The sequence below is a fragment of the Agelaius phoeniceus genome, chromosome 1 (genome assembly GCF_051311805.1).
Source record: "Agelaius phoeniceus isolate bAgePho1 chromosome 1, bAgePho1.hap1, whole genome shotgun sequence".
Lineage (NCBI taxonomy): Eukaryota > Metazoa > Chordata > Aves > Passeriformes > Icteridae > Agelaius > Agelaius phoeniceus.
Genome location: NC_135265.1, coordinates 101,147,442 through 101,171,895, shown reverse-complemented (window position 1 = coordinate 101,171,895; position 24,454 = coordinate 101,147,442). Strand labels below are relative to the sequence as shown.

Genomic DNA, 24,454 nt, shown 5'->3' with positions numbered 1-24,454 from the left:
CAATGTTTCTCAGCTGTTGCAATTCAAGGCTGTGTTGTAGGGAGGTGGCTGGATTTTAAGAATTTGGTGCCAGCACATCAGGTCTCCACGCTGGATAGAAGTGTGGCTGCTCTCCCTGTCCCTACAGCTGTGTCACACACACCTGCTGTGGAAGGAAGGAGCTGGGAAGAGCTGGTTCCTCACTGCAGGGGAAGCAGTGAGGGGAGACAGCAGCAGTGGTTCCCAGAGGGGGGCAAACTGGGCATGGTGGTTCTTGGCCCTGAAGGATTTTAAGATGTTGAAGATCCCACACTCAAAATAGACTGGCTTCTGGTTGATGTCTAGTTTTTGTGCTGGTGCAGGCTCATGTTAGCAACAAAAGTATTGACTTAAAACATCGTAGTCAAATGGTCTGGTGTGTAATTAATTGGGTTTGTTTAGACTACCCTTTCTTTTTCTTAATTTGGCCTCGTGCCAGTGTGAATCTTCCACGCTCTCCCATGCTTCTTATTTCTTTTCCATCAGGCCAGCAGGCATTCTGGAGAAAGGGTTATATTTGTTGGGACAACAGGCAATCCTAGTGAAAGCTCCCATATTCTTGAAAATTTTGCTTAAAGTAAGCAAAGGCATTGAGCTGCAGTAGGTGGTGTCAGGAACTGCTGCAGAGCACAAACTGGGCACTGCTGTACTGACAATGTAATAACCTAGCACTGAGTAAATGACCAGCCATGTTCCTTGATGAGACCTTTTCATTCAAATCCTCAGGTGGAGCAGTGGTGGGTAGGCAACACCATTCCTGCTGCTGCACCTCCCTAGACTGAGAGCTGTGTAGTGTCCATGTACCCTGTGGTGCTATCCAAAATAAACGCCAAGTGCAGTTTAAAAAAATCACTTCTGGGTGTGACTGTGGTAATATCTAACATGCTGTTGGTTTTCTGAGAAAACTGCAGAAAAACAATTTCCATTAGTCTGTGCTGGGTAGGCAGCAGGATCCAGTACCAGTCTCCCTGGAGCTTGCTATAAGCCACACACTGCTCAAAAGCTCTGCTGGGGTCCTCTGGGCCTGGGCTGGTAACTGCATTTGGGACTGGCAGCTGCTTCATTTTGCATTAGAACAGGAAAGACTCATCTAAAATCACTAGCCTTGACTTGTAAATAAGATCTTATTTATCTAATAAATTATCTTCTCACCCCACCAACACTACTTGCCACCTGTGAGTATCATGCAGGTTCTGGGCTAAGCCTTTTAATTGCAGCTCCAGGGAGCATGTCATGCTTTCACTATGGATTTGTTCAGTGAGAAGGATTTCTGTGAAACACAAGTCCTGTCCTTTTAATTTTTCCACAACTGAAGTGATTGAGGTATGATTCTCATTTTACTGGAAGGCACCTGCAAGTGAAATGATCAGTAAGGGCTCCTAATGTGGGGCCCTGCTGGTACAATACCTTCTCTTTTGCTTTGCTATCATTTTGTTTCTGACCTTGCTAAGATCTGCAGCAGCTAAAGCTCAGAGCTCTGCCTGGCCAAACAAATGTGGAACACAGCCTTGCCACATGTGCTCTGTAGGAAAGGATGCCTGTGGTCTTTACAGTTCCCTCAAGAAAGTGAGAGCAATGCAGTAATTTTAAAGAGTTTTAATTGGTAATGCATGGACAAGAAATTGCATTTCAGTACCACATAACATGGAAACAAGCAGAAGACAATTCTGTGGCCTTTTGCTGTTAGAGCTGATGCCCCTGGTGTCCCTGAAGATGCGCAGACGGTGCATGCACAGTGACAGCACAGAAGCAGGGGGAGCTCAGAGCAGAAGGGTTTGTGCTTTAGGCCTGTTCATGTCCAAAAAGTGCACCTCCTGTCTGGGAATTTTTTTCTTTATTAAAGAAGGGGGTGAGGAAAATGGTATCAGCTTTAACAGAAATACAGCTTAAAACCCCTTTTCATTATCTTCATTTTGCTTTTGAGTCACAGGTAGTGGAACCACCAGCCCTTCAATACCTTCATGCCTACCTTAAATGTCTCAGCTGAAGATGCACCCTGAGAGTGCTGCCTCTCTATAGAACTGTGCCAGCTGAACTGGTGCTTATTTCCACCAAACTTTGGAAGCACACCTCCTGCAGGACTTACATCAACTCATGCCCATGTCCTTTAATTCTAGATTTAGCAGATTTCTGAACTCAGATTTCTGAAATCCAGTTTAAAAAATCCCACTCTGTCTGGCCCAGGGCCTGTCCTGCAAAAGCCAAAGCATTGCTGGCTCCCATTTCTAAGCACTGGTGTCACTGGTTAGAGAAATGCAGAGAGGACCTGAAGCTTAGTGGAAACACCTTCAGCTTCATTGGAGGGACCAAGAATATGTTTTTTTCTTACTGAGTCTCTTATGGGTTGGTTTTTTTAAAAAAAATCAAATATATCAATAATCAAACAGGGCCTTTTTAGCTGTGAGTTTACAGTAGCAGTCTGGGACCTTGAAAAATTATCTGCTTACAAGTGTATTTTTTAATTAGCTATAGTAAGGTCTGTTCTGAAGGGTCTGTTCCAAAGGGCTGTTCCAAAGATCTAGAAATGTTCTACAGAACCCATCTCGCTGCCCTGTGCAGACAGCAGCAGCTCCTGTTACCTCAGGACACAGAGCCTGGGCTACCTCACATCTGACACTCAGTTCAGGCAGGCACTGCCACTGCAAAACAGCCTGACCAGGGAAGAAACTGGAACGTTACTGAATTGATTTATTGCAAATAAACAAACTAAGCTACTACTGCATACAATTTGATGCCTGTTTAGCTCCTTCTCCTGATTACGCCCCATGACATTTGTTGAGTGCAGACCTACCATAGAAAAATTCATTCACAAGTCCTTGCTTGTCAGAGTATTGTCAAGTTTCACCTCTCTGGAATTTGTTTCACCTGGAAGTAGGGCTAACTGTTTTCCAGTACTGAAAACAGATGGAAACTTGCACTGCAGGATCCTTTCAGCTCTGACACTGAGCACTCAGCTCTTCAGTAGCAGCTCTCAAAGCTCTTCAGTAGCAGCTCTCAAAATTCTTTAAACAGTTTGCAACCACTTTGAAGTGTCTTTTTGCAACTGGGGACTCTGGGACACAAAGCAGCTCACAACTTGTGCCAGGGCAGCTGGGCAACATGGGCAGCTCTGGGGTTTTTCAATGTCAAGGTGAGGGAACAGGGAAGGCCCCAGGCTGCCTCTGCTCTGGGCTGCTGGAGCTCACAGGTGCCGCTCAGCATGGGGGTTCTGTGCTTTGTGTGTCACATCAGGCTGAGCTAATGCTCTTTGTCATGGTTCTCCTACAAGGAAGTTCTGGGGAATAGTAATGACAGGTACCCAAAAAGTCTAAAACACAATAGTAAAAATCAGACAGAAACAATGAAAGAGGTTTCTATAACTAGAATTGGTATTCATAAACATTCTCAGCCTGGCCTTAAGATACACATATACAAAAGAAGAAATAAACCAGAGCAGCTCCAAGTTATCAACATGGCAACAGTATAAAGTTTTCTGGTAACATGAACATAATCCATGTGCTGTAGCACCAGAGTGTAGAGTTGCAGCACCTTTCTCTCATGCCTGTGTGCTGCTGTCACTGTTTCACAGATGAGACTGAGCTGTAAGACAGACATTCCTAAGAGTTGTGCAGAGCTGCTGGATGAAGTAAAGCAGGAAGGTAGCAATCAGGAGTTTAAAGTTGGAGGTTCTAAATAAGTTTTAACCTATAGAGCATGCAGCCAGTAATGAACCAGGGAAGCTGATGCTGAACTTGACTGGGGAAAAAGGGATGCTCAGGAGAGAAGAGAGAACAATGTAAGAGTTGTGATAATAATGTTCTCTCCACTTCTGGTTTAAAAACAAAACCAAATCCATCAAAAACCTCTCCAAAAGACTGTCAGCATTTCTCTCCCAATGATGAGGGAGGGATGGAGATTTCCCAAAGCCTGTATTACATGCAGGACAAATGTGCTGCCTCAGGTACAGCCCGCCAGCATTGGAAGAAGCAGCACACTGGTCATAGAGGGAGTTGGCTGCAGATGATGACAAGGAGTTAATCACATCACTGGGGTTACACAAGCAGTTTTTATTGCTATTCTAAAGGTACTTCGACAGGTTTTCATCCCTTCATGCAGCCCAGCCAGTGTTCAGCTGTTATGCAATCATTTTTGTTAACAATTCTTTGCCAAAAGAAACATCTGACTGATCTTACAAAACTATAAAAGCATGAAAAAGAGAGAGACAGAACCTTAATTCAGCTTCCCCATGAATAATTAACACAGACAAGGTTATAATGGAAAGACATTTTATTTTTACCAGGTATCACCCCTCCCTGTATAAAGGAAGTAATGGAGAAAGGGAAAAAAAAACCCCAACAACCCCTCAAAACACTACTGTCACCATGAACACTTGAAAGGTCAGGTCTGAGAGCTGCAGCAAAAGCCCGCTCACATCTTCCATCACCGCCGTGAGGCAGAGCTGGTTTTGCATTCCCCACAACCAGGTTCACATACAAAACAAGACTGATCCTGCCAGAGGCATTTTTAGCTCCTTGGGTCTCCTATGATATATTTTAACAGACCTTGGGCATACTAATAAAGCTAAAAAAACCCAAAGAAAATAATTTTAAAATTCGTGGAACGGCGTTCTCTGTGCTAGTGCTGCGTTCTTTTCAGCAGTAATTCGCTCTAAGATGTGCAAACTGTATTAGGGGGCTGAAAGCGTTAACTCTAATAAAAGATAACAGCCAACACACATATAAATAAGATTCGCTTCCTTTTTAAAACATCATGGGAAATTCAATTCCCATTGCATGATTGATGGAGACTTCCTAAATATTAATAAATATATTACAGATATTTACAAGCTTCTGATTTCCCCCTCCGACGCTGACGTGAAGTTCAGCCCGTAACTAGGACATGCTGGGCAGCACCACGGGCTGCTGGGCCAATGGCTGCAGTGCATTTGGGATGCTGGTGCAGGCAGGGAGGAGATGGAAAGCTAAAAATAGCCCCCTCTGCAGAGCCAGGCAAGCAGCGAGCTGAGCTCCTTCAGGCTTCCCGCGACCAACCAACCCGCTGCTTCTCCGCTCGCAGAACGAAATGCTGGGATTATGCGGAGCAACTGTGCCAGGGAGGAAGGGATGGAGCCAAGGGGAGAGGCAGCCCTCCACACCATGTCTTCTGAAGCAGCAGCTTGGAGGGTTTTTTCCAGGGAAAAAGGGAGGTTATCCAGGCCCTGGCCCATGGCAGCTCTGTGTGAGCAACGGGGAGCCATCTGTACAACTACTGCGTTGTTTTTCAGTGTTTGTGCCCTGCTCAGCACAGCAGAGCCTGCCCCGAGCCAGGGACTTGTGGGACTTCAGGGAAGGCACAGGCTGGATCACAAAGCTCTGCCACTGCCCCAGAGCCATCCCTGGACACTGCCAGAGTGGGGCAGGGCACAGCCATGAAAGACTTGTTTGCCTTCACATGCTCAGGAGCTACTCAGTCCTTCATCCTGCCTGCTCTACAACATCCCAAATACCTCTCCAAGAGGAAAATAAATGTGCTGGATGCCCTGCACCTTGGTGGCTTGAGGACACCAGGGAAGCAGACTGTGAGCAGAGGACTGTGCAACTGTAACATGGCCTGGGTATCTCCATGAAAAAATCCTGACAACAACAGGGCAGATGCAAAGTGAGATTTCCTGCATTTGTTTCTGTCTGGTTCCCCTGGTGCACTGTGCAGCAAACACACGGCCTGGTTTTGGCACAGAAACAAGAGAAAGTGCTGATGTGACTGAGATCAGGCAACCCTTCCAGCAACAGCAGAACCTTGCCCACCAGCCAGCCTGTGCTGCTGCCCTGCAATCCTACATCCCTATCCCATGCCAGTACTTCAGGTGCCTTAACATGCAAGACACTTTTCCAGAGGTACCATGAGGAGAGGGCTGTGACACCTGACCTTAAATGGGACAGCAAGGAGGGAGAGTTAGCACTGAGCCCTGCTTTTCCTGTTTGCATTGGTTCAGAAAAAAATAGAAACTATTTCAATAAGCCCTACATATGTGAAAATTCTAATTTTCCAAGGGGGCTTTCAAGAAAAAATAAGGATGGCTGACTCCCTGGGAAGGTTTACAGAGACTTTTGCATGTGCTTTTCAAATCAGCCTAAAAGAGAGGATATGGATGGCTGCTCCAAAGGCTGCCAAATGGGAGCCAAGCAGCCCTGGTGCCTCCAGCCTGGGCACTGTGCCTTGCCAGGGCCAGAGGGGCAGTCTGCCTCTTGGGCTTTTTGGACAGAGGAAGCTATTTTGTTTAATACACCTTTAAAATTATGTTATGGAAGTCCAGTCCCAGCTACTTTGGAGCAGTTCTGAGGTATCTCTCATTAACTCGAAGAATAGAAATGTTAATAAATAGATCTGAAACTTTTCTGCTATGTCATTCTATAATACACTGCTATATAGATATTAAATATGCCTCAGGGTATTAAAAAATTTATGAAAAAAGTTACAGTAGTTGATTTCAAGTATTAATAACTTGGCTATGTTAGCTTGTTTTTAAATACCAAAAAGATCTGGCCCCAAATTATTGACTAAACTCTGGCTATGACTGAATTAAAAAAAAAAAAGTATTTTGAATATAAAAAAAAGTGCAAAAAAGCATGAGAAGTCAGTTAACATTGTAAAATTGTTGGAACTTCTAAACAATTAGTCTAGCACTCCCTTGTGAGTGAATTAAAAAGGGGGAAAGAACGAAAAAAAGATTAAAGACAAAAAAGAGATCACTCCCAATCTGAGAGAGCACTGTCCCAAATTTCAGCCAAACACGAATTTTTACAGCCAAGTTATAAACCCCAGAAAAAATGGGGTTACTAGTGGATATGCTGTCAGACAGAACTCTAGCAGTATCTGTGTGCTCCATTATAATACAAATTTACACCTTACTCACTGCTTTCTCTGAGTAACCACGAGAACAATTTTACAGGTATTCAGTTAAAATTAGAAGCCTCCCTTATTTCCCATCCTCCCCATAAACTGTACAACTTTGTCTACTATTAAAGTTCACTGCTACTAGTAGTCATTATCATACATTCAAGATAGAAAGTGAACTACTAAAACCTGCTCAGGAGTCACTCAGAAGGACACTAAGGCTTAAGAAGTACAGCAGCTCAGGGGTATGACCGACCACACGGGCCAAGAGCTTTGTCACCTGCTTTGCCCCAGGACACTGACACTGCAGAGTCCCGTGCTGAGCCCTGATCTCAGAGCAACCAAATGGCTCAAAGGAAGATGGATCTGACTGGAGCTGCTCATGCTGGGTGCCTGCTGTGTGATGCAGCCCTTGGCTGCCTCAACAAGGGCGTGAGCATTCCGAGGGTGGGAATGCAGCAGGACCTACCGTTTGCTAGTGTGCTCACGCTGACACTGTGCTAGATCTGGTTCTGCACCAGACACCTGCTTTCAGCTCATCTCCTGAAAAATGATTCAAAGCATGGTTAAAAAAAAAGATTGAAAGCGAGAAAAGCTTTCTCATTTCGACGCACACGTACAAAAGAGGCAACAATTTCCAACTGTTGATTTTCTCCCAGTGCGAGCAGCTGCCCCATCGTGTATCGCCCTGCACAGATCCCAACACAGCTCTGTGTCTCTGGGAGCTGCTGGAGCAGGAAATCCTGTGACTGAAGGCAAACCCAAGCCAGTCAGGTGGAACAAAGCAACGGGGTGATGATCCAGACCCAGTGACCTGGCTGATGGACGATGACCTCATGGAGCTGAAGCAAAGCAGAAGGCACAGGCTCAGATCTCATTGATCGTCCTTTCCGAGGGGCAGTACTCCGAGGTTCCTGCTGAGGACATGTAGAAGGACTGCGTTTTCCTTTTCAACCTGGCTCGCTTGTTGGCCAGGGACAGGCTGCGCCGGCTTGAGTTGATGATTTCTGAGATGAACTTCTTGCAGTCCACACAAACCTCCATTGTGCTCCAGTCCTCCATTAATTCTTTGGGAAACTCTTCGTGCGACTTATCCACAGACTTGGACCTTGAGGTCAACCTGAAAGGCAAAAGAGCAGGATCTGTCACGTTATTTGTCAGCTTGGCTGCAGGCCCCAGAACAAATCACCTCAGAAAGGTCTGGATTTAAATTTTCCTTTCTCCTGTCCCAAATTACACCAAACACTGGAGAGGACAGCTTCTGCCTGGATTGGCAAGACTGCAGGGTCACTGACTGAGGGCGTGTGTAACATTTACATCCTGGCAAAAACAACCTTCCTAGTAACTAAAAATAGCTGATATTTTTGGCTAATCTACACAGCACCATAGCAATGGTGATCTATGCAGACAGTTTATACAGCAGATTCCCTTAAAAAGGAGCATTTCTTTTATATTTGATTAGCTTTGACAACCATCCATGTATAAGATATAAAGCCAACAGATAACTTCATAATAATAAAGTGAAAAAATGATGAAAATTGGAGTAAGAAAAATTAGGGGAAAAGAAGATAAATCTGTGCACTAGACATCATTGAATTCTCATCATTGAATTCAGTTTGTGATTTCAGCCCATAAGATTTATCTCCAAAGAGTCCATCCACACCAGAAAAAAAAAGACGTGTTAAAGATATTTTCTCAGAGGCCCTACAGAAATACAGCTGTCCCAGACTCTCATTATTTTTCAGCTGTAATGTGAAAAGGTTTAAGACACTGTTAGGCTTCAGGAAAGTTACTACAGGCACTAGAAACATGGCCAACTACAAAACAGGTGAGCAGCATGTTCATGATTGATAAGCCAGCATGAAACATTTGGGGAACATTTGCAACAGACACAAGTGGGGCCGGGCTGTCGCTCACCTGCTCCGCAGGGAATGGTGGTGACTGGTAGAGGGTTTCTCTGGCCTCATGAAGCTTTCTCCCCTTTGCAAGGTTGAGGGTCCCAGGGAGAAGATGGGCAGGGTGGAGTATGGCTTCGATGGCAGCCGCATCTGTTGGGAACAGCACAAGGCACGTGCAGCATCATTACAAAGGCTGCAGCTTTTTAGAAAGGCTCAAAACAAACATAAACATAAGTTTCATTACTTACTTTCTTGCAACACTGTGAGCATACAGGCCTGTGTAAAAAAACAAGAGCATGAATCAGTCCATTGGGAAAAATTATGTTTAAATCAAGAATAAGGGATTTCAGGAGTTAGAAACCCGCCCCCCTCCATCCTCCCCTTAAACAAACATATTTATTTTTAAAGCTTCTTCAATATAGTAACTTCAATTAGAACATGAAGCCAGAAGCAAGGAGAAATGCTAAACAAGAATGTCACCTAAATGAAAAAACAGGGAAAAAAAAAAGAAAAATAAAATGTTTTTTCTCTAAAGAAATTTCTTCTGGTAAATGAGACCAAAACTCAGTGATTACATAGATCTTCTGACTTATTGTCTCACTGTTAACTTAAAATTTATCATTTTGCCTGCAAATATTCCTTCTTGCATTTCCCCTGCCCCAATTCTCAAAAAATCACCCAAAAAATAAATTGCTTTGAAATGTTTTCCCCAAGCACAGAGGTTGTAGAACTGTTGAGTGGGGAGCCTGCGTAAACTCCGTGTTGCTTTCTCATAAGCATTAAAAAAAAAAAGTTTCTCTAGCTTTTAGTCAAGAATTTCAGTCCAAGGAAGCAATTCAGTCATTTACAAATGAAATGTTTCTGCATACTTTTTTCTTTTTGTTAACACAGACTGTTACAGAAATAAACCAAATCAACAGTATGCAGCAGAAATTTTTGAGGGTTTCTAATGTATAAATCAATCATTTTTCCTACGAAATTGTACTCATTTATTAACAGAAATAAAATATTTACCTCTTGCAGAACTGACAAGTGTAAGACCAGGTAAAGAAAGAAAACCTTCTTGTTCGACAGCAAAAGCAGAGCTGGAGGAAGAAGAACAGAGGAATGCAGAGTGTTAAGCAAAGTCCCACACAGTGATGACTTCACTGACCAGTTGCTGTTGGCAAGGTCACAGTGGCAGGGCTACATCCGGTTCTGGGGTCTGTACTTCTAAGACGATATTGAGAACAAGGTCCAGAACTGTATCTTCATATATTTAGAATTAAGCCTTTAATTGTTTTGCCTAAATTAAATACTTGCTCATTAACTAGATAACTTTGGTTAGAAATAAAAGCAAACAATTTTAATAGTGGGGTAAATTAATTAAATCCTCAACCTACTTTGAGATTTGAGAAAAGCTCATTACTAAGCTTTATATGTCATGACAACAGGCAATAGCTGAATCTAATGAGTGACATTATAAGATTATTGTTCCTCTGCCTTAAATGTATTAAACCTTTAAAATAAATCTGCACATTAGACACAGGTAGGCCTGTAGATAAAATACACAGTGAATTCAAAATAGGCTTTCTGGAGGTGTCCAAGAAGCACAAATTTTAAAAGTGGGAGAAAAGAATGCTGCTTCTACTGGGAAGTACCAATCTCCAATCCGCAGTTTATAGAAAAATGCATTGGTTAAGGGGTCTCTAAAATTAAACCTCCTTCTGGTTGCAGCACTTCTCTGAAGGCTTTAATTCCCTCTGTGCTAGATAGCAAGGATTCATATATGAAGAACTTGCAGTTTTCTGTTGCTATCTGTAATTCTATTCTATTTTCTGGACCAGGAAAGGTAACCAAACCTGCAGAAGGCATGGGGACAGAAATCACCTCAGTCAATGAAGTTCAAACCAGACACATACAGATACACTCTGATAATTGCAAATCCTACTGCATTTATATATATATATCTCAACAAACAAGGTGTTTCCATGAAAAGTTTTGATGTTTCTGGACATCACTTGAGGAAGTTGACCCATGTGTCACACATTTAGGGAGATGTTTGGTGGATAACTCTTCTTTCTCTCCAATAGAGGGTAAGAAACAAATGTGTAAATGGGAGGCTTGTGCAACTGGCCTCTCTCAATACCCTTCAGAGCCTCCCATGACTCAGCTCTACCTTTCCTTTCTTCAGAGCAGTGTAGACATCTTTATATTGCTGGTACTTCTCCAGCTCCGCCTTCACAAGCACCTGACGGATGTGCATGACCTCCTCCACTGTCAGAGCCAGACATTCCACGGGGTAACAGAACTCCTCCTGGAAGCCAAAAACCCCGTATTATTTCAAGGACAAATGGCTTCTTCCAGAGTTCAACTTAGACAACCAGCCACCTGGTTAGTAACTCCAGAAACAGAGGGTTTCTCCCATCAAACTGGAATAGCACTGGCTCATTCGTGGGCATCACATGAGTGCCAAACCATTGGAAGCTGCATAAATGTAAATGATCTTATGTTCAGCCTTCACAACTATGACAGTTTTCTTCATCTTTCCTCCTCAAATCACTTGACCCTTCTCTCCATTTGTCTTTTATTGTGAATATTTGTTTCAAGCCAATCAACATTCAGATTTATAATTTGAAATGGAAAATGTAATACGGTAGATGGCATTATTTTATGTATACTGTTTGAGGTATACATCAAATAATTTCTCTCAGACTTTGTGATGCCCAGAGTGGCCAAGAAAAGTTGTTAGTAGCCCATTCTAGCAAAAATTTTTATTCAGTGGTACCACATGATCAGAATCACACCAAGACCACAAAAGTTACATCAGCTCAGGCAGAAAAAAAGTTCTCCTTTCTGCCCCAGAAAGTAACAGCAGCAATTTAAGCTTTAAAGAATAATGCTCCAGTATCAAGCAGGTGAACTGCTTACCCAGCGTTGCATTATAAATGGTAGAGACTCAAATAGAGAATTAACAGCACAATTTTCCACTTACAAAATTTTGTATTTGTTCTGTGTTGCAGCATTTAGGAGAATATTGAGTGCAGAACTCCTGAATTTGGTACCAGGGAATAAAAAGCACCAACCCAATTTGTAATTCAGCCCAGTAGTTGATTATACATTTCCAAAAGAAAGACAGAAACCTCTGTGGGAACTCCCATTGCTTAATGCTTAGTGAACCTTTTCAGTCAGCCCAGAGGGGCTACTGTGCAGTAATGACAATGACAGGCACTGCTCTCTGAATAAACGAAGGAAATTTCTCCTGCATACACAAAGACATGGCTGACAGTTTGGAGATCTCGTTTACAAATTGAAGTGATGAATCGGATTAGTACGGAAATGCTCCATTTCCATGTACTCAGAGTTCTGTCTTTCCATCAGATTAAAAAGAAAATCCTTCTACATTGCAGACCTGGCAAACATTAGCATTTAGGAACCACCACATTTTTTAAAACTGTTGTCTTACCTATCTAGAAAGGGAACACAAAGAAACTTCACTCTGTTTAGGGTACCCCACAAAAGACTAGAATTGAGTTAACTTTGTTAGATTTGCCAGCTAAACCTTTGGGATATGGAAAACTAGTTTTCTGGAAAAAACAAACTATATCAAAAGCAGCTGCAATTTGCTCTGAGGTGTAAAAGTGCACAGCCAAAACAAAGTATCTTCTGTTCCTTATGATCAACTTTACAGCTAACCAGCAGCCCTCAGCATTTCGTTCTGGGTTCTTCCCATAGCAACTGCCTTGTTATGGGGAGGCACGGCTGAAGGCTGGGGCGGCACGGGAGAGGAAGTGGGTGGGAAAGCGGGATGCACACAATGCCAGCAAAACCCCCCAGTCTGCATCCTGGGAGACTGAGGGAAACTATCCGAGGTGAATGAGCTGACTGAATGCTTGCAATCAACCAGAGCTTTAAGTCCTTTAGAAAGACATTTCTTACTTGAAGCTCTTCCTTCCCCCTCATGAACGCCCATTCCTTTAATTTACAGAACGATGACGTCGGGGAATATTGCTCCTTTGAAGAAATTCTGCGGATCTGCTATAGGTGTAGAGCACGTACTAGGGGAATAGTGTGGGCCTGTTGTCGTACCAATCAAAATGAATACCATTAAAATAGAAATAGCCAGCAGGCAGCAGGGGAAACATAGAAAATATTCACATGTTTAAATGCTAATGTTTTAATTCCAGTGGTTACACAAGGACAACAAAATGTTAATGCAACATTAAATGAAAGATAAATAATCCATTTTCAGAAAACTGCTTGGGGTTATTTTTTTCCCTTTTCAGAATATAAATAAGTACACAAGAAAATCTTTTTTTTCTACACTACCTCTAAGGCATTGAAATTAATTAAATTTTGCTAAGCACTGGCTAAACTTCATTGAACAATGATGCTTTGGAGATACTGCTCAAACTTCCAAACCTGCACTCAAATTCAGCAGCTCCAAGTAAGAGTACTCTCTGCAATACTCGCATATGACAGAACATGGTAAAGACAAAATGTGGTTTGAATGGTCTTGATTTTCCAGAATTACACTCAATAATCTTTTTAATATTAAACACAAGCCAATACGCTTATTTTTAAAGGGGAAAAAATATTATTAGCAAATACTATTTTGAACTTGAAGTATCTGTGATCCTCTTGGGGACTGGCTTAACTCTGACTATGCAATCATTTTATAAACACTGTACCTTAAAGTGTGTATGTATCATTTTTTTAAGCAGGAAAAGCAGGTAGTAAGACTTGCATACCCATAATGTGCTTTGTAGGTCATTCTCAGTGTACACACACCTAATAGGTTCTTATGACTAACACATTTTTACTCTAATGTATTCCTTCTTCTCATTAAAGAATGTCACTAGACATTCAAATGAGTTGCATTAGTAAATTGCAAAATGAATGAGTGCCAGAGTGGCCTCTAAATTCTGCAATTCACAATTAGTCAGGCACTCTAAACTCTTGCTCCTTTTGCAGACTAAAAGTTTCTAAAAGGTCAGCTTAGTATATCTCAACTATAAACTCTCCTACAAGAGGTTTCACCCTTCCACTTATTGGTTGGGACAACAAAACAAAGGAAAAATTAAATAATTCATGTTCAGTTAACATAGGGGTAAATTAATTACTTTTTATTTTCAGTGGATTTGCCTTCCCTGATAGATGGATATGAGCTATTCTGCAAGTTCTGATACATAAGTGTGCTGAGGACCAAAACAATATATGGGCTTTCAAGTAAAGCAGATTGCACATGCCCTCCCATTCTACATAGGGTACCTTGGGAGAAACATAAAACCTCATTCTTTTAAACATAGTCCAAGGATCACAATAGTTTTGCTGGATTTTTGCTGCAGGATCTTCATGTGCTGTAATATTTAAGGTCTGTCCCATTGATAATCTGGTGATGTTGCATTTTTAGTTTGCTGTCCTTTCAGAACTGATTTCTTTTCCCCGTGAGGTGATTGAAGACACACAAATATCCTACACACATTGAAATCAAAGTCAATCAGGTGCAATGTCCCAGCCTAAGCTGTAATTCTTGCCACAGCTGAGGAAGTGCTCCCCTAGGAGGGAACATGCTGGTGAAGGTGATTTCCAAAGCCAGCAAAAAGAGGCAAACCTTTGCGGGTTTCCACCTGCTGGCAAAAGCTCTCTCACAGAGATAGTACATAGCCCCTGCCACCCCACACATGGCTGCTTCAACGGGATGAGAGCTGAGCAGAGAAGCTGTTTGCATAGTTGAAAAAAGTGGTCTGAAAGTCATCCTTGGAAATAAACTGGTTATCCTAGGAACCTGAACAATAGATAGGAAGCAGAGAAGCGAATGCTGTGTATAAATGAAACCATTAGCTTTGGTCCTCTGGGTCATGAAAAAAAAATAATGATAATAAAAATAATAATTAAAAAAGCAAACAGACTGCAAAGGCACCCACAGGTAAATCTCAGGACACTGAATTGATCTCGCTGATTAGGCACCAAATCAGCTCACTACAGCAACCACCAGGGCTGACCCCCCCAAAATCACTGATCCACCCTGCCTTTCCATGTACCACCGGCAGGGTGACATGTCAAAATGACTGTGTTTGGCAGTTTTCCAAGTTAGTTTCCCCTCCCCACCTACTTGGGCCTAACTACCTCTGTCTGATGAGATGCCAGTTCACAAAATCATCATTAGTATGCAAGACAGAGCAGTTTCCTGCTAATCCTGCTAAGAGACTGTAGCAAACCCCTGCCTGGTTTCACTGGCATTGACAGCTATTTGCTGACAAGGCCTCTTTCACCTTGGAGAGAAACCAGGGTCACAGGAGCTGGTGATAAGAAATGAAACTCCATCAATCCTGGAGGAAGGGATAAAGAAGTGTGAGGTCAAATACAAAATAAATAATACTCTGCACTTATTGAGAAGCATTCACTCTGGGAATGGCAATTTTACAGGTGCAACATCTGGAGCAGCCCCTGGAAGAGGCTGGCATCCCTCTGGGAAGGAGAGAGTTGCAGAAAGCCAAAGTGTGGAACTGGGCCAGTGCCAGCATACCAGAACACATCTCCCAAAATGAAAAACAGGAGTGTTGAGGGAGGTGTCTGTTACACCCTAGAGGGCACTATTGCCAAGTGAAAGAATTAGCTCTCAAGGCGTCAAATAAAATAGGTTCTTATTAACAGAACATCATTTCACTACCAGCTTCCTTCTTTTTCACTTCAAAGTCAAAACCAAGCTAGGTAACAGTTCTCTAGAGATTTAAAAAAAAATTAAAAATACCAAAACAAATTAAAAAAAATCCCCCTAAGCACAAAAGAAACTAGTAAAACCCTTCCCATCTGTTCCCAAATTAGCCTGACTTATCTAATGTTTTTTTCTCCCTTTTCGTTTAGTATTTTTCAGGGGGAATGGAATAATTGAATTCGTTTTTCTGCAATGGTTTTATTTTTAATGTATTTTTCTAGGCATATGTCAATGAACAGACTAACAGAGTGAGAGTATGTATGAGATCAAGAAGATCCTGGTAAGAACTTGGTTGACCTATTTAAAACAACAGCCTCATATAAGATTTTAAATTGCATGATCCTCTGAAATACACAAGATTAATATTATAATGTAGGACACTCAGATACACTAGAAGTGTGATGGAACAAATGTCTCAGTGTAACACAGGATGCTTTCTGCCATCCTGTCTTTGAACTATTTGTCTGTGAATGACACTGGGCTTACCAGGAAATAAAGTCTGGGTTTCCACAGGTTTCCACCTCCTGCAGCAGGAGGTGCCAGAGCAACCCATTTTATGTGACAGTGACTTCAAACACATGCTGAAGGAGCTCTCCAGTATGGGTCTGCTGCAATACATCCTGCTCCAAATTCACTTTGGCAGGAGATGTCCACCTGGGCCGTGCATTTATCAACATGTTACTACCTGACCTGCACCTGGAATAAAAAAACTACATTCTACTTGGAAGGATGTAATAAAATCCAGCAGACCTCTGAAAAGGAAAAGCCCATTGTGGGAATATTTGGAGGTATTTTGCCTATAATTGATCAGCTTCATCATCTAATAGTTTTGGATCCTGGCTGTCATCCCTTGGGCTGACAAAAATGCTCTTCAAAGCCCTTTAATACCACTGCACTACAAGACAGGGCAAGTGAATATTCCCTTCCTTTAAAACTCAGATGTGTTTATTGATTTCTCTGTTCATCAGCACCTCATGGGGGACACTCTGAAACCCTGCTGGTAGGAAAAGAGACAAGGAACATACCCTGCATGAAGTTACAATGCACTAATCAGTATGTCAGCATAAACGAACCAGGATTTCATACCCTCTGCTGTTTGTACTCTGCTGGAAAACAGTTCTCAATTAAAGCTAATTGATCAAATGCACTGTACTTTCTTTTCAAGCAGTAAAACAGGTTTTTGCCTCAGTAACTTCAACAAAGCAACACAGACAAACCTTGATTTGGATTACTGAAAGAGCTTTCGTATGTATAAACATTACCAGGCAAGTTCTTAAGGTGGGAAAAAAAGAAATCATTCAATTCATCCAGTTATTAGCTGCAATACTGCCAACAAGTAAAAAAATTCCCCCAAATCCCAAAATAGATCCACTGCTTTGGAATTGTCTCTATTCAAGTGGAATATCAGTAAGGTGAAGTTCATCTGTTTTGGTAACATTCTGAAACAAAAATCAAGACACGTGGTTTACCCGGAGTCCTAATCACAGTGCAAATGTTTTCTGAGGCACCTGTACCTGGGATTTTGGATAAATATGTTAGAGAGACAAAGTTCAAATCTTGATTTCAAAACACCTTTAGTAGCCAAGAGCTGTTTCTGAATTGAGGAGTTTTCTTTGGGTCATGTTCTAATCACACTGAAGCCAAGTTTTAATTTTCATTATACTCTTAGCATTCCTCTTTTTCTCTCTCCTACCACCCACTCCACTTACAAGTGACCTGGAGCTCTGTTTTGAAGGGGGTAGGAACTGTCTCACATTGGTTGGTGTTTCCTTTTCAATGGAGTGTCGTCTCTGAGGCGGCTGCCGTCTCTCGGGCTGCGGCGTGGACGATATGGGCAAGAACTTTGGAGGCACTAAGGAGGATTCAATCAGTACAAAAAAGTTAGTTCTTCTATGAGAGACTGTTGGATAACATTGCTCAGTACTTAATCCAGCCACTGATTTGCTAGAATTCCTAATACTGGTGGCTGAAGTTACATATCCATACTGAAGTGTTTCAGGATATTGTTCTCATTATTTCACCCTCATACACAGAAGACACATGCACAGATTACACAGCTCATTACAAAACCTTCCAAATGAAACTGAAATGCTTCAAACAAATGAAAAATATTGTTACACAGTAAAGCCTGCAATAACTACGCCTGAAAAAAAAGGCCAGATCTTGCCCTTTTCCCAGTAAGTATTTTTGGGAAATACTGGTGGATTGCTAAGTGTCTTTCAAACATTGCCACAGTGGCAGAGATGGAGGAGAATTTTAAATTGGTCTTAGGTTAGAATATGCTTCCATAGCAAAAAATTATTTTAAGAGATGAGCATAGCTAAGCCATCCCCTCCATTCACTTGTAACTTCCTCTACAGTCTTACATAAACTTCAGGGATGAAACCTGTTTCACAAAGATATCCATCCAGAGTGGAGGCTAATGCCTCTCAACTGTTTATCACACTTGACCGATTCAGCAGGGTTCAGCTTTGGAAGTTTATTCCATTAACAACACTCAGCTTTCCATATAAGTGTGAGACAAAGTTCATAGCATAGAAGACAACAGAGGTGAGTAAAAGCAGCCACTGGGCTCTCTCATAACTCACTCTTTCTACTGCTGGTGCCTTCTTGAGAGGGGTCTTCCACCTGTGAGGGGGAGATGCTACTGCTACTTCCTGACTGGTGCACTGATTCCTCCTGTGTGGCAAGAGAGAAAGAAACAGAAATCCTCAGGAACTGTTTTTAGTTCTTCTACTGCTTTTTAGTACACAGTAAACACAAGCTATCAAAGATATTTTGGACCATTCAGTCACTTAAAGTCCTAGAAGTCTTGAGAAAAACACTGACTCTCCACAGTACTGAGCAAACAGAATTTCAGTGCTCCGTTTTTTTAGAAAGTGAAATAAATGGTACATTATTTGAATTCAGTGTGTTTAACTACTGCATGAAAGAACAAGATCAGGAGAGAGGTGCATGAATCCACTGTAAACTGTTAATTTTCCTTGTTGTATTTAAAGATCCCTAGGGATTTGCAGCTACAGCAGATATGTTAACACAGCTTTATAGCTCACACTAACAAGGAATTAGCACTTAGATTTCTCTGGCCTCCAAAGGAAGGAGAGCCACTCACACAAGTGGCTCAGGTGAAGAGAAATTAAACTGAATTTGATTGCACTGTTCCCTAATTCCCAATCCTGGTGTGTTTTTCCTTTCTTCTGTATTTAAAAGAAATCCCATTCACTGTATCTGCATGCTTCTTCTCAACAGTCAAGGGCAACTCCTGTAAGATGAAGGAAAGTGAAATGGGCTTTGACTGAACACCTCTCAGCTATCTAAAGCTTTATGCCACCCAAATTATTAAATCCTTTGCTGTCACCTAAAGCCTGTCTCTAGCTACCTGCTACCAGCAAAGAAAGAGATGGTCACAGAAGCCTCCCAAATGAAGAGTGCTGAAGGACTGAGCTTGAATGCTCTTTACCTCTAACGTGAATGCTTTCAACCAAAAAGACTTAACATCATTTAGGCTGTCAAGATTTACAGATCAAACAAGTGACCTGCCCTAAAATCCAGCAAGTGGCTAAGCTTCTCTCTCACAGATTTCCTTAGCTGAAAATCTCCACTGGCTGCAAGATTGCCTTCTTTGGTAACAGCAAGTTGGAAAGAAAAGCTGGCAGGATCACCTCAGTGAGCACCACGCATCACAGGACACAGGCCTCTACAAATTCCCATCAGGTGATCTGTCCTTTAGGCTTAGCCCAAGGGAAGGTGTTGTATTTGAGGAAGCTGTTCCCACCTATTTGCCACAACACAGTACTCTGCAAGGGTCTCAAACCAGCTCACATCCCAAAACAGTATGTTCACTGTAACACTTCAGTTGGGACCCCACAAGACACTTTTGATGGGAAGCTTTTAAGGAAGCTTGATTAGCACTGAGCTACATCAGCTGTTTTACTTGCAGAAAGCAGTACAGTTCAGCTACAGAGCTGGCTAAAACACCTCTACTTTGCTGCATGGTTGCCTTAGAAGACCAATGGAGAGCCTCCATGACAATTGGATGCACTGTCCTTTAGAAGGGGTGCAAGACTGTTCACAAGCCTAGAGTAAAATATTTACATTTTGAGAAAGAGAACAGCCCTGAACAAAGGGAACTAAACTTTTCACTTTGTAGAAGTCAGATTGTTCTGAGTGGACAACAAGTTTACCATTGCTGGAGAAGCTTAAGAGCTAAGATGAAGAACTAAGTAAGCTCTTCTGCTGTTCTAAAAAATTAATTGTTGGAGCCAGTGGCTAAGTATAAAAAATAAAAAGTATAAACCAAGGCATGGAAAACAGAAGCCAGGAGGAAATCAAATTTGACATAAAATCCTACTTAGACAACAGGTACTCAAGGTTAGTAATTTCAAATTTCTACTTCTGTGCACAAACAGGCACACTGACAATGCTATTTCTGTCCTACAATTTCTCAAACATAGAGGGCTTTCTTTTGAGAATGAAATCTTGTGTAGGAAGTCCTGATGAACCACTGCATGAATTCCTCCATATCTATAGAGCAACTGTTGATTATTATTTTAGACTATCTGACATTTTACATTTGATGTTGGATCAAACCAAACATCCAGGACTCTGCACTTCTCCAGAGTGTCAAACAATGAGAATTTTACAGTTACTGAGAAAGCCGCAGCTTAAAACATCTAAATCTATTACAGACACAATTTTTGGCCAGATAACTGTAGTTTCACTAGGAAGAGACAATTTTTTTTTATCTGTATCAAAAGTGACTATTAGATTGCTACTTCTCTTAGCCATACAAAGCAAAATGGCACTTCCTGTTCCATGCCCCCTGGAATCTGTGATTTTAGTGGTGATGCAGAAAAATCAAGGACAGAAAGAAGGAAGAATTTCTATAATATTCATCCTTGATAGAAAATGGGCATAGGGCTGTATCAGACCTTGCCTTTCACCTCTGCCTGGCTACACTGAGTATTGGGACACAGCCTGCATTGCAACACTCATGAAAGAACAAAGGGGATGCATGGAGAAGAAAATGCATCTGCATCACAGCTCATCTGGTGGTCCACAGCTCAGCAGTGCAGGTATTTCCAGCCTGTAATTTAGGGCACAACATAGTAATAATTTCACTCCCAGTGAGTAACTCCAAATAGGTTAAGCCCAACTCAAACTGCAGACAAAGAGGTGGCCGAGTCATTTACAGGCAATCAGAACAACACACAGACTCTTCTCTGTGTTACATACAAAGTAAAAGTCAGGGTAGAAATAAAACATTTGGACAGAGCAATATTCACTCTCTTCCAATGTTCTGTGTCCTTCACCACCTTGAAAAACTTCACCCAAACTCCCTTCAGTTTATTTTCACTACCTTAGCACTCTTCCTGAGCCCAACCAGTATTCCGCTGAGCATCTTTATCATCTCAGTTGCTTCACCAGCTATTTCTATTGACCCAAACTGGTCCAGCATCTGTTCTCTGTGACAGCTCAATGTGGTTGATTTATTTTCAATTTATCTTTTGCTGTATGTTCCAGAGCTTGTTCCATACCAGTTTGCTTGCCTACACAGTATTCCCTAATCAATACTCATGTTTAGACTTTTTATTTTTCCCTTCTACAAGAAACATTTCACATTTCCCATTACACAATTTTCTTTTACTGTCTTCTGCTCATTTTGTGTGTGAAATAGCATGATGCTTCAGGATACATAGAGGTACAGGCTGTAAGACCCAACTCTCACTGACAGATCTTAGTATTCCTGCATCCTGCCCAGCTTCATTCATATTAACAAACCACATATAGCCTCCATTGTAATTTTAAAGACTGATGAGTGATCTCAGAATGCAAATCTCTTCTGCTTTCAGAACAGATGCACCAAATTATGCACCCACACAAGTCACCCACAGGATAACCCCAAAGGGGGCCAACCTTTCACAGATCAGAAACTATGCAAAGAGATAAATTTCTCCCCACATATATTTCTTCCCAGCCTCCTATCTTTCAGCATAGACGCCTTTGTAACCACCCTGTCAGGAAACCCCTCCTTTCCCATTTACAAGAGAGAAAAAGAGTCAGGGAAGACTGCTTTCCCCAGGCTAAAATTATCCTCTGTGAATAAAGCCTGCCTGCATGTGCTTTCCAGACAGCTTAACTTTCAGAAAGGTCCAAACTCAATTAATAACACTACTGGTCCAGAAGACAAAGCTCATTCTTGAGGATGTAATGTTGGTGCTTCCTGAGGATCATATATAATGCAGCTTTGAAGCTAAAAAGCTTTTTAAGGTTTTCTCCTTCTAATGCTCTTTTAAATCTTTAACTCTTCATTTGGAGTGGATGAATTCAAAATTATTTCTCCATCTGAGTGGTATTTGCTTGTCCCTATCCATGAAACATTTTTGGGGTGTTCCTTCCCAATCTTATATAGCTAATTAATGCACTGACATTTGCACCAAACTGCAACCCCTCTGGCACAGCTGCTGCTCTTTATTAACAGCTTTTATGGTGAGGCTAGCCCCATATCTGAGTCCTTTAGCAGCTACTGCATGAGTGCCAGAAGGGTGCTATGTACTTTCCTAAATTCCCAAAAGCATAATTGCTACAAACACACTGTGGACAGACACTGGGTATTTAGGAAAGTAAGTAAATGTGGGTTTAAGGCCAAAATTACCATTTAATCTTTCAAAAGAGTGTTCTCCTTTTTTGGGTCTGATTTAGTATTTTTGAAGTTCTGTGGGCCGACAAAGCAGCCATGGAAAATTCGGATTATAATTTGCACAGTCACTTCTCATCTGATCAGTTCAGCAAACTATGAAGCAAGAGTCAGTTCTGACAAATCGAGAAGCAAGTTGTGTCCTGATTTTTTACCTCTGAGTCTGAGCTGTCAAGCTCAGCCAATGTGGGAGCCTTAAGGAGTCTCTTGCGTTGCACTGTCACTTGTGTGGCCCCGTTCTGCTTTCCTTGGGGTGCCGGGCCGCCGTTCACTACAGAGGCATCCGCTAATTTTCTGCCAGCCTCTGGCGTCGGTACTTCTACCAAAGAAACAGAACAATTGGTGTTTGCACCTGAAATGCACTTTGCCTTCTCAAATCTTACTGTCAAGGCAATACACACAAAAGGAAAAAAAAAATTATTGTGATAGTTGTATCTGTGTAATTATTTTACTTTTAGTGATTCACTTCTCAGACAATTACAGGCAATGGCTTGCAGTTCAGAAGCAGTATGAAAGAATGAAAGCAGTGCAAAAAGCAGCATTGCATAACGCTAAAACCCAACTTCACACCAATACCAATCAGCTTTGAAAAAATTGCCTGTGTTAAACCCAAAAATATTCTTCCTTCAAGGTACAGTCTGTAATTAACTATGTAACAAGGACCAGAAGAATGCACAACCATATCTGGGCAAGTGGGTTTCCAGTGAATCTGAAGACAACACCACACAGAAATTAGGAGGTTTAGCATGGAGTAAACCCAGTTTTTCCTGTGAGGACAGAATTGCACTTTACTCTGTGCAAAGGATACAGAGAAGGAATGAAAATGAGGTAAATAATGAGTGTTCATCAAACACATGCACAACTCTTGGGCTTGCTTGGCCGTTTGTAATAAAAACAGGTCTGAGAGGTCAGACCTTCATGGGACAGCAGAAACATGAGGCTCCAGCTCTATTTTCATCTACATAACTTTTACAAGGATGAAACTCCACTGAGTAAATTACTTAGGATTTCTGCCAGTGTGCAATGAAGATGCATCTTGGATAATGTAAGCTTTGGGTCTGCTGTGCTTAGCCTAGCTTAGCTTTTGACATTAAGATAATGACCTAGCCTTTGATATTTTAGGAGAGCTTAGAGTTTGGTCTGATAAATCAGTTTTATCCCTGTAAAAGTACAAAGTACAGTATTCCAATCTGAAGAAAATTATGTTGGAGGGACAAGGAAGAGAAGCTTTTAATCTCCCATCTGCATGTATGTCTAAGCAGCTGGTCTTTCTGCAAATGTGTTTTTCTACTCATGTAATTATAGGACTCCTTCCCCAGCCTTGTAATAACAAGGTACCTCCAGGTATTATAAGGCTAGGGTAATGATGAGTAATTATTCCCATTTTTATACAGGGTGAAAAGAGGCACAGAAGGTCAAGTGACTTATACCTTAGGTTACTGGGAGGATGAAGACAGGGAAATGATATCACCCAGATCTTCACAGTGCCAACAATGCAAGTACTCCCACATCATTTGGAGTTACTTACACAGTTGCCCTGGTATAAAAGACAGTCACTCCTGCTATAACACCATTTGCATGGATAAAGCCATCCTTGCACCAGGTAAATCAAAACTACAGACTACACAAAGCACCAAAGCACAGCTACAGAAGTAGGTCTGTTTAACAACATTCTCACCACAGCACCTATTGAAATAAACAAACTAAGAAAATGAATAAGTTAAACCAATATATATATTTTTAAAGAATTATCCAGGTTATTGTTAAATGCTGGAAATGGATCTAAAAAGGAGAGGAGGTGCATTATAGTTGCTATATAAATCATATCTTTAACTGGGAGTATAAGAAAAGGCAATTATTTGGGCTAATAAAGTCATGGTGACATTCCAGACCCATGAATCTGTGTACTGCAGTGTTATTACCGCCTTCAGGTCCTTCCTACAAAGAGCTGCAATCAAAGACTTAGACTCCCTAACCCTTACTTCCTATCTTCAAAGGCTTTGCTAATGGCTGTCCTGACTACCACAATGGCTTACAGGTCATGGGTTTTCTTCCTCCTGGATTTCTGTGGGTACAGCATGGGCGTCCCCCACATCAAATGCATTCCTGCTCTGCCAGCAGCTCAACGCAATTCCAGAAAGAGACAGCAGGAAAACAAAACCCAAACTGCCTCCCCTCCCTGCTGCCAGTGACACTTCTGGAGACCTCATAACTAGCTGGAACATAGCTGATTGAAGAAGTTCTGGGTTTCCCAAATGAGCAAGAAAAACC

General features: G+C 41.7%; 1 protein-coding gene across 5 annotated transcripts in view; it reads right to left on the bottom strand.

Moving 5' to 3' along the window:
• Nucleotides 1–3,364: 3,364 nt before the first annotated feature.
• SPIRE1 (spire type actin nucleation factor 1) overlaps nt 3,365–24,454 on the bottom strand; it is a 126,016-nt gene continuing 104,926 nt past the window's right edge. For 2 of the 5 annotated variants that reach the window (XM_054644600.2, XM_077183951.1), the window contains 8 exons: nt 22,339–22,502; nt 18,075–18,165; nt 17,196–17,338; nt 10,948–11,085; nt 9,804–9,874; nt 9,038–9,065; nt 8,809–8,939; nt 3,365–8,011 (listed from right to left, as the gene is read on the bottom strand). In XM_054644600.2, coding sequence (XP_054500575.2) covers nt 7,759–8,011; nt 8,809–8,939; nt 9,038–9,065; nt 9,804–9,874; nt 10,948–11,085; nt 17,196–17,338; nt 18,075–18,165; nt 22,339–22,502 — 1,019 coding nt within the window. In that variant the 3' untranslated portion in view covers nt 3,365–7,758. The remainder of the gene's footprint in view (nt 8,012–8,808; nt 8,940–9,037; nt 9,066–9,803; nt 9,875–10,947; nt 11,086–17,195; nt 17,339–18,074; nt 18,166–22,338; nt 22,503–24,454) is intronic. The other 3 variants (XM_077183971.1, XM_077183976.1, XM_077183961.1) reach the window with 2 other exon arrangements.